At 38.6% G+C, this 13,920-nt stretch overlaps 2 protein-coding genes across 2 annotated transcripts; both read right to left on the bottom strand.

Annotated features, from left to right (window-relative positions):
• Window positions 1-3,412: 3,412 nt before the first annotated feature.
• LOC145463988 (QRFP-like peptide receptor) lies at window positions 3,413-6,166 on the bottom strand. The gene has a single exon (XM_081447784.1). It carries the CDS (start codon window positions 5,204-5,206, stop codon window positions 4,133-4,135), a length of 1,074 nt encoding a protein of 357 aa, XP_081303910.1. The 5' UTR covers window positions 5,207-6,166; the 3' UTR covers window positions 3,413-4,132.
• Window positions 6,167-11,822: 5,656 nt separating this feature from the next.
• Window positions 11,823-13,372, bottom strand: LOC145464212 (galanin receptor 2a-like). Its single transcript, XM_081448025.1, has one exon. The coding sequence runs from the start codon at window positions 13,254-13,256 to the stop codon at window positions 12,231-12,233; it is 1,026 nt and encodes a 341-aa protein (XP_081304151.1). The 5' UTR covers window positions 13,257-13,372; the 3' UTR covers window positions 11,823-12,230.
• Window positions 13,373-13,920: the final 548 nt, after the last annotated feature.

Below are 13,920 nucleotides of genomic sequence, written 5' to 3'. Positions count from 1 at the left end.
TGTTCAACTTCAACCAAAAATAATTTCATTCAACAACAATATTTGTTCAACTTCAACCACAATTATTTTTATTCAACAATAAAGTTCCCGGACATTCAAAATATCGTCATTCAACAAAATTCCCCGTCCCTCCCCCTGAACTACCCCGAACGTTGTCACAAATCCCTAGTGTTTTGGGTACCCAAAACACTGAAAGCGTAAAACTGATGCAAGTGAAATCATCCACAATTCTGCTCAAAACCCATTTATCTCCTTACGAAGCTTTGTCTCAATAAATTAAAGTGTTCTTTGGCTTGATATAAACACAATACGTCTCTGAAAATAGTCGCAATTCATAACAGACTGTCTGATCCGAGTCCGCAGTTATAACGACATATAAAACCGAATTCACGCGCCAAAGATCCTTGTATGAACATGCGCTTGGTGCCTATCGATAACCCTTGAAATGCACGTTATTTGAAACGAGAAAGGCGCTTTCTAAACCTCCGATAGTGCGGCGATTAAAATCAATATGCGAACGAACGGCCGTCACGCAATATGCAGGTCTCGAGCTGTGACCGACCTCTGTATGTGTTGCCTGTCGGAAATAAACTCTGGCTTAGACTTGTTTGTCGCTCTTTCCTTGACCATCCCTCCTAGTGTACGTAGATTTTGCCGGCGAACAGTTCTCTATGCCATTAAATAAGTTTTTGCTTCGGAGACAAAACCAAAATAAATATAAATAAAGTATAGACAAGGCTAATCCTTGGATACAGGGAAAGTGTTAGACTTGTTTATTTCTCGCTCTTTCCTTAACCATCCCTCCTATTAGATTTTGCCATTAAAGCAGTTTTTTTCTTCGGAGACAATTCTATAAAAAATGCAAATAAAGTAGACAAGACTAAGTCCTTTGAACACCGGGAAAGTGGGATACTTAAATCCCTCGTGATATATGGGTATCCCTTTCCAATATGCTTGTTTGTTATCGTTTCTTTAATTCAGGGTAGCCAAATCGACCAAGGATTAAAAGGCAAAGCAAACCTTTTATATCTTCATCTTATATATTCCGGCAAAATTTACATACACCAGGAGGGATGGTAAAGGAAAGAGTGACAAACAAGTCTAAGCCAGAGTTTATTTCCGACAGGCAACACATACAGAGGTCGGTCACAGCTCGAGACCTGCATGTTGCGTGACGGCCGTTCGTTCGCATATTGATTTTAATCGCCGCACTATCGGAGGTTTAGAAAGCGCCTTTCTCGTTTCAAATAACGTGCATTTCAAGGGTTATCGATAGGCACCAAGCGCATGTTCATACAAGGATCTTTGGCGCGTGAATTCGGTTTTATATGTCGTTATAACTGCGGACTCGGATCAGACAGTCTGTTATGAATTGCGACTATTTTCAGAGACGTATTGTGTTTATATCAAGCCAAAGAACACTTTAATTTATTGAGACAAAGCTTCGTAAGAAGATAAATGGGTTTTGAGCAGAATTGTGGATGATTTCACTTGCATCAGTTTTACGCTTTCAGTGTTTTGGGTACCCAAAACACTAGGGATTTGTGACAACGTTCGGGGTAGTTCAGGGGGAGGGACGGGGAATTTTGTTGAATGACGATATTTTGAATGTCCGGGAACTTTATTGTTGAATAAAAATAATTGTGGTTGAAGTTGAACAAATATTGTTGTTGAATGAAATTATTTTTGGTTGAAGTTGAACAAATATTGTTGTTGAATGAAAATAATCTGGGTTGAAGTTGAACAAATATTGTTGTTGAATGAAATTATTTTCGGTTGAAGTTGAACAAATATTCAGTCTTGTTGAATGAAATTATTTTTGGTTGAAGTTGAACAAATATTTTTGTTGAATGAAAATAATTTGGGTTTAAGTTGAAAGAAAATGCGTATCGTTGAATATAAATATAAAATGTTGAATATAAATATATGTTGTTGAACATAAATATAAGTTGTTGAATATGAAGGTCCAAGTTGTTGAATTTTGCAACATTTGGCTAACCATAGTCTTCCGTTCCCACGACCCAGCAGAACCTGCCCCCACGTGTTTGTCAACTAACACCAGATAAAATTACTTCTATCAGCTTTTGGGTTGAGTTCCAGAGTTTGAAACTCATCTGCATCACCATAACAAAGACTACATCGCAGATGAACTGATGTCTTTTTATAGAATATATGGTAACGTTTTATTGAATGGTAATCTTTAATTTTGCAGTATCTAGAGAGGTTTTTTTGGAACCCATCGGGTAGTATCTGGATGAAATTGTTAAGTTCTGTTGGATTTTTGACATTTCCTCGTTGGAACGGTATAAAAATGTCTCATCGTGTTTATTTTCTGCAACCTTTTTACGGCAAAGGGTCAGATAGATATCAAACCAGTTCACTGTTTTAATGTTTTGAGAAAAGTTTTCCTTCAAAAGCAAATAAGAGTTCGCCACATGTCAAAAGGTATTGTGCGGTAATGGTGGTTTCAGCACGGTTGCTTGCGGGCGTGAAGCTCACGGTGTTACAGCGTGATAGGAAATGACACGAGCACGTGATTTCACGCTTTCCCTTCCTCTTCCTTCTTGCCGAAACCACAGGCGGACCACTCTATGTGTTCGTGGTTAATAATTGTTTATTTGAAACGAACAGAATCTATGAGGGTTATTAATAAAGCTCTGAAAATTGCATACCTAAATTACATCTCGGTCTGAATATCCCAATAAAGTTAAATGAAACGTTAATCGACTTATGTGTGGTGTTTTAGTAATTTCGTAAACAGACGCTTCAGACGGCCCAAGAAGACGAAAAAACACCACACATGAGTCGATTAACGTCTTTGTTGGGATATTCAGACCGAGATTTAATTTAAAATAAATTTTCAGAGCTTTATTCATAACCCTCATAGATTCTGTTCGTTAACCACGAACACACCGTGAGTACGCCTGTGCTGAACCTGTTTAAAAAAGTATCACTACCCATAATACCAGTCCGTCGGTATTGTCGAGTACGCTTCAGTCTATGGGACAACCTTTCTCCAAACAGCCGTACACAGTGCAAGACTATCGGAGTCCAGTGCTCGACCGTGCAAAAGAGAAAATCATTCAAGGATTATAGCCCAAAGAACGATAGGAAATTTCTAACCCGAGAGCCACTTTATTCATAACAATTCTGTGCGGTCTTGGAGAGACACTATATACCCTGATTTATAAAAGGAATTCCAATGGGAGGGTGCACGCATAAATGTTACGAATGATTGAACACGCGAATTTTATTTTGAAGTTCGATTTGTGGTCAAGGAAATGCGTAGATTTCATTGAAATCGAGCCAAGTTTTCAACGACTTCTTGACATTTCTACCATATTTATCAATATTGATCGACTTCGGTTGTCTTGGGTCTTTAATTAAGCATCACATCAATCCACAAATATCGTCACGTTTGCAGGTAATTTATTCCAATTTTCAAATACACCAGCGTATTAATGCGCACGAAAGATCCAAGACTACGTGGGAACAGAAAGCATGGTTTGAATACTCAGCAAGTCATATATTTTTATCGCAGTTTAGAACAAACATAGAAAGGTTAAGATTAAAACAAGTCGTGCGCAATTTCGTGATTTTTCGCGATCTATCAAAAATATTTGCTTCCCTGCACCAATGCATGAAGCTTTCATAAGATTTGTAAATTGTATGGCACTGTTAACAACGCCATTCGCAAACAAGCTGTTAACACATTGCTAAGGCTTGTTGATACGATTTAAATTACAACTCAATTAAAGTAAAGCTTTTGACAAAAAGGCGAATAATTGTATTTACATGGTAGATAATTATTGTATAATTACCACTTAGTTATAACCCTTAGAAAATATCGCTCAGTGCACATTTGACAACAGTATCAATTATCCTGAAGGGAAGCTAGGAAATAATTGTAATTCTATACGTTTCTCCAGCTTTCGTGCCCGACTCAGGACGAACGTGAGTGAAATTTTAAAAACATCACCTTCCGGAGAGAGTGAAATTGCATTGGAGAATTCTCAGAGTTCCCTACCAACTCAGCAAATTAGTCGATTGGTAAAATATCTCGAAAACCTTAATTCATAGTACGTAATAAGGTAACTTTCCTTCTTCCCAAGTTTTGTTTTTTGAAACGAAGCTAAGCACGGTTTGTGTGCGCCGGCGCTGTGCAAAATTCGTTTAGTGCGAAAGTGTTTTGTGAAGATTTCACACTTGAGTTTGATCTTGTGGAGGATGATCTCGGCTTTCGTGTTTCCCTCGTGCTGAAGCGGCAGCGGAGCAAGTCTTTGAAGGAGAATCGAAACTGCTTGCTATAAAAACAGTAGATAATAGGGTTGACTGCGGCTTGCCCGAAAATCATCATTTGTCCTATTCGCCATAACTCGTCTCCAGTATAAATGTAGAAGTACCTCAGAGCTCGAATCACCATAAACGGTCCATAACAAATGAAAAAGACAAGAGTGACTAAGGCCAGCATCTTGGTGACTTTTCGCTGCTTTAGCCCATCTCCTCTGTCCGTTGTTATGGTGTTTCTCGTCTTGACATGGCTTGACAAATGTTGGAATATTTTAACGTGAGCACAACACATAAATCCCAAAGGTAACAGAAAAAGCAGGCCTGCTTGTATTGCGTAGTAAATTTGTCTTCCGATATCTCCCATGTACTCGTTGACACATAACGATTTGCCAGTCGTTTCTTCTTTTTTGACGTAATAGGCGTAAAGCAGTGGGCCACAAGACGTTATTCCGATTATCCAAATTACCTTCAGGATAATCGTGCGTTCGGTTGTTCGCTGCGCCCGCGCCAGCACAGGTGAAGAGACAGCCTTCAGACGCTCGTAACTGATCGCGACCAGTGTCAAAATAGAGACCGTGTAGCACGATTCGATGAGAAAGCTCTGAATCTTACACACGGAATTCCCTCCAAACCAGTCACCCTTGCCGATAAAGGCGATCAAGTCAAAAATCGACAGCAACGTGAACATCAAGTCCGCAAAAGCTAAACTGGCGATATAGCATAACAACACGCAGGTGGTGACCTTGTAAGTCTTGTAGCACGTTATTAGCGCAAAATTGTTTCCCACAAACGCCAGAGTAAAGACTATGGCGTAGAGACAGTAAAAGATGTTTGTCATCATTGGAGACATCCCTTCTACTTCAACAGCTGTGCTGGAGTTGTCTTGGTTGGCGAGAGTTTCGTTAGAAGGATCCATGTTGAAGTCCTTCCTTCAGACAACGTATATTTCTCTGAAGAATCACGCACTAGAGGGCAATTTTTATAGGAAACTGAAGTGGTGGAAATTATGTATGCAAATTTGGTAACAAGGCGTGTCGAGTAGTCAAAAGGAAAGACTTCCTGTCACGACATCTCACTGTCAAAATTGTACACGACAACACTAAGAGGTCAACTGTTTTAACCAAATAAAGAATCAATGTCGTTGATGCGACTGATGTAATCTTTCAGCCGATTTCTTTTGTTTGTGATCTCAGGGCGACAGAAAAAGGCTTTGATTACAAGGATCCGTTTCAAGTCAAGCCAGAAAATGGCTTCCTGTTTCAGCACTCTCTTGGCTTCCTCATTCCCTTCAGGATTATCTTAAGAAGTAATTGTTCTATCATTGCGAGGATCTAGCGGGCGGAAGGGGAAGAAATTGGCGAAAGAACATTATCTAAAATCAAACTTTAAAACTTTTTGGTAACTCTAGTTCATTGATTGTTTAGAAAGAATATTAGACAGTAAGTTCCATATACACTCTCTTTTTTTTGTAAAAATATTGTTTTTCCGGCTGAAGCCGAATATTCTTCTTCTTATTTTTTTTTGCCGATTTTAGGCTGAAAATATTCTTGTGAATAGTCTTAGTTCATAGCGTATGACATTTCTGTTTTCGAATGTATTTTGTGTCTGGATGTATGGTGCTATTGTGATTTCGGAGCCAACCTGCATGCATGCATTTAAGCCAGATACTGGACGCACATAACTTCTTGCAGAAATGTTATTAGCATTGAACATAGGCTTGCTATGATAATCAGCTTATGTAATCCTATTCGTTCTGTCACCTCTCACGTGTTGTCGTAATATAGAGTGTTTGTTAATTAGTCTTCATGGTCCAGCAAACCCTAATGCATGCAGAGATCGACGCTTCTGGAATTTTCTAAGATTTACATTAGTATAAAAACTTGTGAGTTTAACTCGACATCCATTCATTATCAGTGTGTGTGTTCAAGGAATAAAACTTTTGCCAACCGGAGTAATTAACTGCTGTTTTTGTTGCTTTTTGACAAGTTTTGTTGTTAAAAGAAAGGGGGAATTTTATACGGTTGCCTATTTTCCCTTGTAGCGCAACGTAAAATCAAAATCATCGCTTAGAAACATTGAAAGGATTTAAACTTTAGGTTAGCCTTCTCTTCCTATAAGTTAAGTAACATGTTCAGTGTGAAGGACTCGATCCCTTATGCGCTCCGTTCCCAGGTGGTTTACAAATTTACACGTGCAGGATGTCATACCTGTTATGTCGCTGAAACCACTAGACATTTTGGCACCAGGGCTCGTGAGCACTTACTCTCGGATCGCAATTCCCATATCTATAAACATCTTCAGGGTTCTGAGTCATGTAAGAATCTATGCTCTCTTAATTGCTTTTTTGCATCCGTAGACTCGGCTCTTACTAATTTCCAACTTTAGATCAAAGAAGACCTTTATCAGTTGGATGGGAACGACCCTCATTGAATAAACAACTCAAACATGTTAGTTTAACACTCTTACTTTAATTACTATTTGTATTCAGCACTTTTCACAGTTTTATACTCGCACCTTTATTCTCTCACTCTGTTATACCTCTTAAGTATTCTTTAACTTTTTCACTGATTTGTAACTATTATTCTGTATAATTGTATTGTATTTACAAATTTTCAACACGCAAAATTATTTTTCTTTTCAAAATCTCAGCCTCGGGTTTATTCTTAAAATATTCTTAAAATTTCGCTAATTTCAGCCTCGATATGCTTATAAAATATATTCTTATAAAAAAGAAAGAGAGTAAAGCAAAAGAATTGTTGTATGACAGATTTCTTGCAGGTTCGCGTTGATAAAACGGGGTCATGGTGCGATACTGGAAGTTGTCAAAATGGATGCAACTGGCAAACTGTTGATTTATTACAACTATCTCCTGTGTATTAAAAGCCATGAAAATTTTAAAAGTGTTAATGACGTGATTTGTGAAATTCAGGAAAGGAAATCCGAATCGCTACCTAGACACGCAAGGATACGCGCGTGCCAAGCGTTCGAGCTTCCATAACTGTACTAGAAATCTGAAAACTGCTGACATCGGAGTCGATTTCAGAGCAAAAAGGGATATTGATTGGTCTGATTTCGTTTGAATGTTCACTCTGACACAATTATGGCCCAAGTGGCATGTTTTTGATGATACTATTGCATAAACTAGATTTTGTGTAAAGAATTCGAAAAAAAAAATGCAAGTCAAAATTTTCCTTGTTAAGACTTCCGTTAAAGCTCAAGGAAACCACTTGGCATCGGTGGCTTTTATCCCGGGATTAAAAGAGCGAAAGCCGTTATTCAAGCGGAATTAACTGAAGGAGCTCACTCACGGTACTTTGAGTTATTTTGGCCCCGTACAAAATTACTTAAAATTGAAGAAAACCTGAAAATAGTAGTTTACTAAGATAGAAAAACACCAAAGAGATGATAAGAAACTATGAAGACTATCAAGGAACAGGCTTAGTTAAGAATGGAGAAAATTAGCACGGATTACAAACGACGAACTGGAAAAATTAGGCTAAACTTTTCAAGGTGCGCTAACTGTGACGTAGTTCCTCAGTTTAAAGCTGGTCACGAAACCAGTTTACATTACTTGGTTCTGATTATGCTGCGGGGGGATGTTAATACGTGTGTTCCTATGGATAGAGAATTTCCGTCCGACAGTTCTTCTGTCATAACCTGAGGAATTCATTATTTCAAAATTATTTCATCACAGATCACGGGATAAAGTGAGAATGCATGCCTTAGAAAATACATGGTTTACACTGCTTTTGTCGTTGTAGAACAAGGGTAAAATTTCTAAAACAATTCAGTGTTGGGCAGCGTCGTACCCAAGTGAAACACTTAGAACTATATTAACTTGAAGTTGATAGAGGTAAATTAACCGGGTTTGTGAGAGTGACGTGTCAAGTGTTAGCTGTTAGCCCTTCGTCAGGATTGTGGACTGCACTGAAACAGTGAATGGTAGTCTGCGCCAGGCTCACGTTTGGGCCAGAGCCGCGAGATGGGCAGCTTTTCACCAGGCCACCCCCGCCGCTTCGTCGGAACACGTGCGAGCGGCAAAGAGCAAGTCGATACTCAACGGTGAGCCTGCTTAGCAAGCTAAGAGAATGGTTGTCACATTTCAAAGAAGACATCATTACAATATACCCAGTTGATTCAGGACAAAAAAATTCATCACTTCTTTTTCCAGGATCCAATCGTACAAACTTTTTTTGTGTCTGTAGATAATTTACTCAGAGGATATTCTCTGAAAAAAACGAGGACAGAGTTGGCAAATACATTTTATTAATAACCATTCTCAAGTCAAGATATATGATATTCAGGCTAAACAGAATGTTATTCAAGCTTGCTTGAGCGTTATTAGGCTAATTTTATGCGTTCACTGTGCAAGAATAAACGGCTTCAGTCATGAGTGTGACGTCAAGAATACGGAAAGGATTGACAAACCCGCAAAAATGTTTTTCGGACCCGCAGTAAATTGACCCGCAAACCGCAACTTGATGGCCGGTAACCCGCGACATGCGACGATAAATTTTAAAGCCCAAGATTCTTTTCTTGATTTGGGTATGTATCTTGGGCGTTTTACCACAACAGTAATCACAGGCGAACTTGTATTCCAAGGAGGAGAAACTGTAACCATACCTAGTACCTACGGCCATCTTGGACCCCATTACTCTCCTCTGCTAAACGCCTGCGAGCCTGGAAACTAAGGCTAGCGCAGAACATAACACGACACATAATGGCTGTAAAGAACCCTTTGTGGTTGACTGGTGAAATTTAGACGCCTTGTCAAACTGTCTGATGGAAATAAAGTATATTTTTAACGTCTCTCCAAGTGCTTTGTAATTAAGCGACTGCATGAAAAATTTAATAACGTCGCAAAACAGAACAGGAAGTTCTGACTATTTAATAACCAGAGCCGATAAGTTTGTCAAGGTAGATTAAGCTAATATCCTTAAATATCCTGAACTAGGAAAAAAAATACGGTTTCATGTATTTTTTTAATTAAATAGACTGCGAGCAGTTTTTATTCAGTTCTCGTCGATCACCACTTGAGAAGTAAATAATACGAAATGTAAATTTTTTTCCTCCGTGTTTTCTTTTCACTTACCTTTGAGGTGAACTAGTAGCAAAATGGACTGCTCGCTGACTTCAAATTTATTTTTTTTAAGAAGAATCTTCCTTTTCATACTTAAACTTAGACATTGCCATAGGAACAAATTGCTAAGGAATATCGTGTTTATTCGAAACTGAGAAAAACCCGATTATGACCGGAAAAATTAATTAAAGATATTTTGGATATGGTTTCAAATATTAAGGGAATCACAGTGCCTTCGACAATAGCTTGGGAAGTTACATAAACTCTGTGTTTAAAATATATAGCGATGCAAAATTGTAAGCATTTTGCTAATCGTCCGCCTCTTTAAATTGACAGTCACATTTTGCCTGCGTCCTTCTTTTATTACAAAAATTCCTTCTGCAATCAATCAAGTCTGCATACAAAGTTTTATGAAGCTCACGAACCAGTTTAAATAATCATGTCATTACATTGCCTAGCAGTCGAATCTTCAAAGAACAACACCTAAACGTGGCAACGAAATCCATGGCAGTGGTTTTGTAGAATGCGCTTGTATATTGACTCAAGACAGTTGCACAAGAGAAGCAATTTTCTTGCCCCAATCTCTGTTTGTTTGAAGTCGCATCTCCGCATTCATAGAGGCCTTAAACGTCCGAAAAAAACTGTTTTTTAACCATTCGAAACCTCCCCGCCAGTAGTGGGACGTTTCAAAAAGATATTTATTTTATTTAAAACACGTTAGGCTTACAGCTGTTCATTTCTTTTAAAATAATAGACAGTGATATTTCAAACGGTTTATAAAATCAGAGGGTTTTTTTGCACTCACGCCACCCAGTGCAATCTTGTCATTTTGTCCCAGTCGTTTGCCGGGTTGAGTTTTTGCTTCTTGTTGGTATTTCGTTTTTGTTTTTGCATTGTTTCTCTTTCACTCTACCGCCGCAAACTTGAAGAAGCAGCAGCTTTGCGTTCTGCTAAAGAAAAATTTTAATTAAAAGCAACAACAAGTTAAAACCAACTTCATCTCTTTTCCCAGCTGTCTTTAACCCTTTGAATACCAAACTTTTGCCAAAAAATACCGTTTTTAACCGTTTAGTCAGGTTTTTAGCTGCCATGACGCTAAATAAGCCTAAGTTGTGCTAAAAAAAGCTTTTTTTTGCTAAAAGGAGAGCTTTTTCGAGGATTAGGTACAAAATTGAGCAAAACTTCAATTACGGGCATGCGCATAAGCCAAAATTTGGACTTTTTTTTTTTTTTTTGCCATTTTTTTTTTGCCAATTTCGTTTGTTGGCCCTTTCCTTTCTGTTTTTCTCTGCCCTTTTACACTGGCTACCTTTTGCATTGTATGTTCTTTCTGGCTGCAGTGAAAAGTTGGATGTTAATTACGGGCGAAGCCTAGAAATGGACCTTGATCAATCATAGGCGTTGTGGACCATTTTACCACCGTTTTTGCACCAAAACTGATAACCTTGTTTTTCGATTTGCGACGTCGGAATGTCGTCGATATCTAAACCTGACCATTGTGCGGAAAGGGCTAGCCTAGCACTACTATCAGCTTATCAAGAATATCTGATGACATTTAAATTGATGACGTCACAAGTTGTACAAAGAGCACGACCATTAATTACGCATATATGCGTAGTTGGTATTCAAAGGGTTAAAATCGTCTGCAGGCGAGCTCGCACACCCCCAGGAGTGAGCGGCAAAACACCGTGCTAAGACCATTTGGCAAGTGGATAGTTTAATAATAACAACACCTAACTATCAATGGAAAAGAGTTTTAATGAATACCTAACTGATCTACTGGAAGATCGCCTTATCAAGAACCCGTAGTGGAGTTTCGCGATCAGTTCAGAGAGAAAAACGCGCTTAAAATGATATCATCGAACGGGGTACATTTTGTAATTTGTTTTACTTTAAGTTACATGCCGCCGAAATCAGCTGGTAGTTTTGGTTTAGTTCTAATTTAAATTTACGCCCTTATTATAGTGATCTTACTCTTCTTTGTATCTGATCACCTTTCCGCTGAGCCGAAGGTAGCAGGAAGCGCGGTGTTGTATGTAAAATATTGCCGCAAAATAAGGGGTAAATAAGTACTAAATGCATGACAAAAAGGACGAAATCAAAGTGAGATATTTAAATAGCTTGATTTTATTTCATGGAATCTACCAATTGTTGTCTTGTGCCCGGTTTCACAGTGTCATAACATTGGAATTGGCTTTTTTTATTTTCAGTTATGCCGAAAGCATCTATACAAACACACAACCGCATTTTCCTGAAATTACTTAACGACGTAAAGTTCGGGAAAAAAAACTTGTAGATAACACGAAAAAGCACATACTAGATAAAAAAAAGTACCATCCGATTAGAAATCTGTACTACACGAACAAGAATTTAAGCAGAAGTATAAATTTGCATACTGTATTTTCACTATCGAACACACTGCGTCCTAAACAAACACAGTGACCTCCCAGGTAGAGCTGTGATAAATAGGCTTCTCAAGCAGAGGTTTAATAAGCTACCGGTATGATACCAAGATAAATGACTACAAAAAAAATAATGAATTAAAACTCGGCTTGCTTATAGTGCTTGAATAAACCGCTGCGTCAGGTTAACGCAAAGATCACCGAGGGCGTCTAATCTGCCTATCAGTTCGTTATAGTAAGTTTTACAAGCCTCTTATCTTACCATATATCATAATTATGGGAATTTATGGCAAAATCGCAGAAAGGGCCCGTAGATACCTAGATACAAGCAAGATGGCACAGAAAAAAAAAATCACCGCCATTTGTAAGACACCTGTCAGCTGTTAATGAGATTTTAAGCCTCTTTTTAAATAGCAGTAGGAAATTGTAGAAAAATCTTAAAACCATAAATACAGCTCTCAATACACAGTATTCACAGTTGAAATGTCTCCATTCTCACCCGCCGCCATCAGGCCACATTTGCACGTAACAAATCTCTTGATGTATACCCTGAAGTGCGTGCTGTAAAAGCTGTAAATAAACGGGTTTGCTCCCGCAGAAGCAATCGTTGACAGCTGGCTGAGTTTCCAGATAATAAACCCCTCATACCAACTAAAATAACGAAGAGTTCGTATGAAAATAAACGGGGACCAAAACGCAAAGAAGACGATGGTGACGACAAAAAGCATTCGACTGGCTTTCTTTTGACGCGCCCGCATCGAGATCGCAATTTGCTGGGTTGGCGCGACCTGAGACTTGAAAACGCGTTTGATCTTAAGTTGTGTCCAAATCATGATGACCAGTGGAACAATGAATAGGATTACAGCGGTTATGCTGTAGTAAATTCGTCTTCCAATGTGCGACCAAGCGTCATTGTAACAGCGGACGGTGCCTGAAGTTTCTCTATTCAAGTTGTACGCGTACAGAAGAGGCGAACAGAGCACTATAGCAACAATCCATACAATTGCAGAGCGCGATTTCCTCTCCTTGATCCTTTGAAGACGCGATTTCATTTGTAAATCGGACATCGACTTAAGTCTTTCTCGGCTAATTGCTATCAGAGTTAAAATACTTGCGGAGTAACATAACTCCACGAGAAATCCCTGAACCTTGCACAACATGGCACCCATCGTCCACTCGCCGAGAATCGCGTAAACGGCATCAAAAATAGTCAACTGCGTGAACAAGAGGTCCGCAATGGCAAGATTTGCGATGTACAGGTTGAAAAATCCCGTGCGTGTAGGCTGAAAAGCGGCGTTTTTTCGTCCATTTTTGGCGCAAATGCAAAGAACGACCAAGTTTCCCACAGTCGAAGTTGAGTACACAACGATGTAAAAACACATAATAAATATTCCCATGAACGAATTCAGGCTTATACTGTTCGGGGTCTCATTTTCAACAGTAGAATTTGGTTCTACAGTACTATTTGTATTCAACTGCATCATTAACTGTTGTCGAAAAATCGACGTGGTATATATATATCATTCACCTGCACACGAAAGCTTGGCACAAAACTATGACAGAGAACAGTGCGGAAATGTAATCAAATACGGAATCACGTTTCACGTTTTCGGCGCAGCTTTTGTTGAACTTCTCCGTTGACTGAGGAAACCATTCAAGTGCCATTTAAAATTTAGACAAGCTCGAATATTCTGTCTTAATATAGAGCGAACAAATGATAGGCAAATGAGCCTACTGTTTCTAAAATGACAGCTGCCAGTCAGAATTCACGTGAAAGATGTTAGAAATGACATTGGCATACAAATTTCGAAATCCTTTTAATGTGGAAGTCGAGTAAAAGTTTTTAAGCTGTTTGCGAACTAAACAAAGATTTGCAAAGATTGTCATTTTTCTGGGTAAATAAAAAATACGATTTAGAAAAACGGCGCGCGACGAAGGTTTCAAATTAAGGAAACTGAAGAAAAAAATCTCAGTGGGTTCGCGTTCTGCCTTTGTATCTGCTCCGTGATCGCGTTGTAACAATTATTAACAACATCAACAATGTGGCATACAAAGAAATGAAAAGGGTTTTCAAACAAGATGGACAAACTGTCGAACAATTCCGTCAAAGTAACATAATGTCCATTAAAGTAAAGAAAAAAAACAGGT

Source organism: Orbicella franksi, chromosome 12, assembly GCF_964199315.1.
Source record: "Orbicella franksi chromosome 12, jaOrbFran1.1, whole genome shotgun sequence".
Taxonomy (NCBI): domain Eukaryota; kingdom Metazoa; phylum Cnidaria; class Anthozoa; order Scleractinia; family Merulinidae; genus Orbicella; species Orbicella franksi.
This window is presented reverse-complemented; position numbering and strand designations above follow the sequence as displayed.

Bases quoted from the DNA above. Each gene is read 5' to 3' on its own strand.
- LOC145463988 (XM_081447784.1), bottom strand. From the start codon at position 5,206: ATGGATCCTTCTAACGAAACTCTCGCCAACCAAGACAACTCCAGCACA.
- LOC145464212 (XM_081448025.1), bottom strand. From the start codon at position 13,256: ATGATGCAGTTGAATACAAATAGTACTGTAGAACCAAATTCTACTGTT.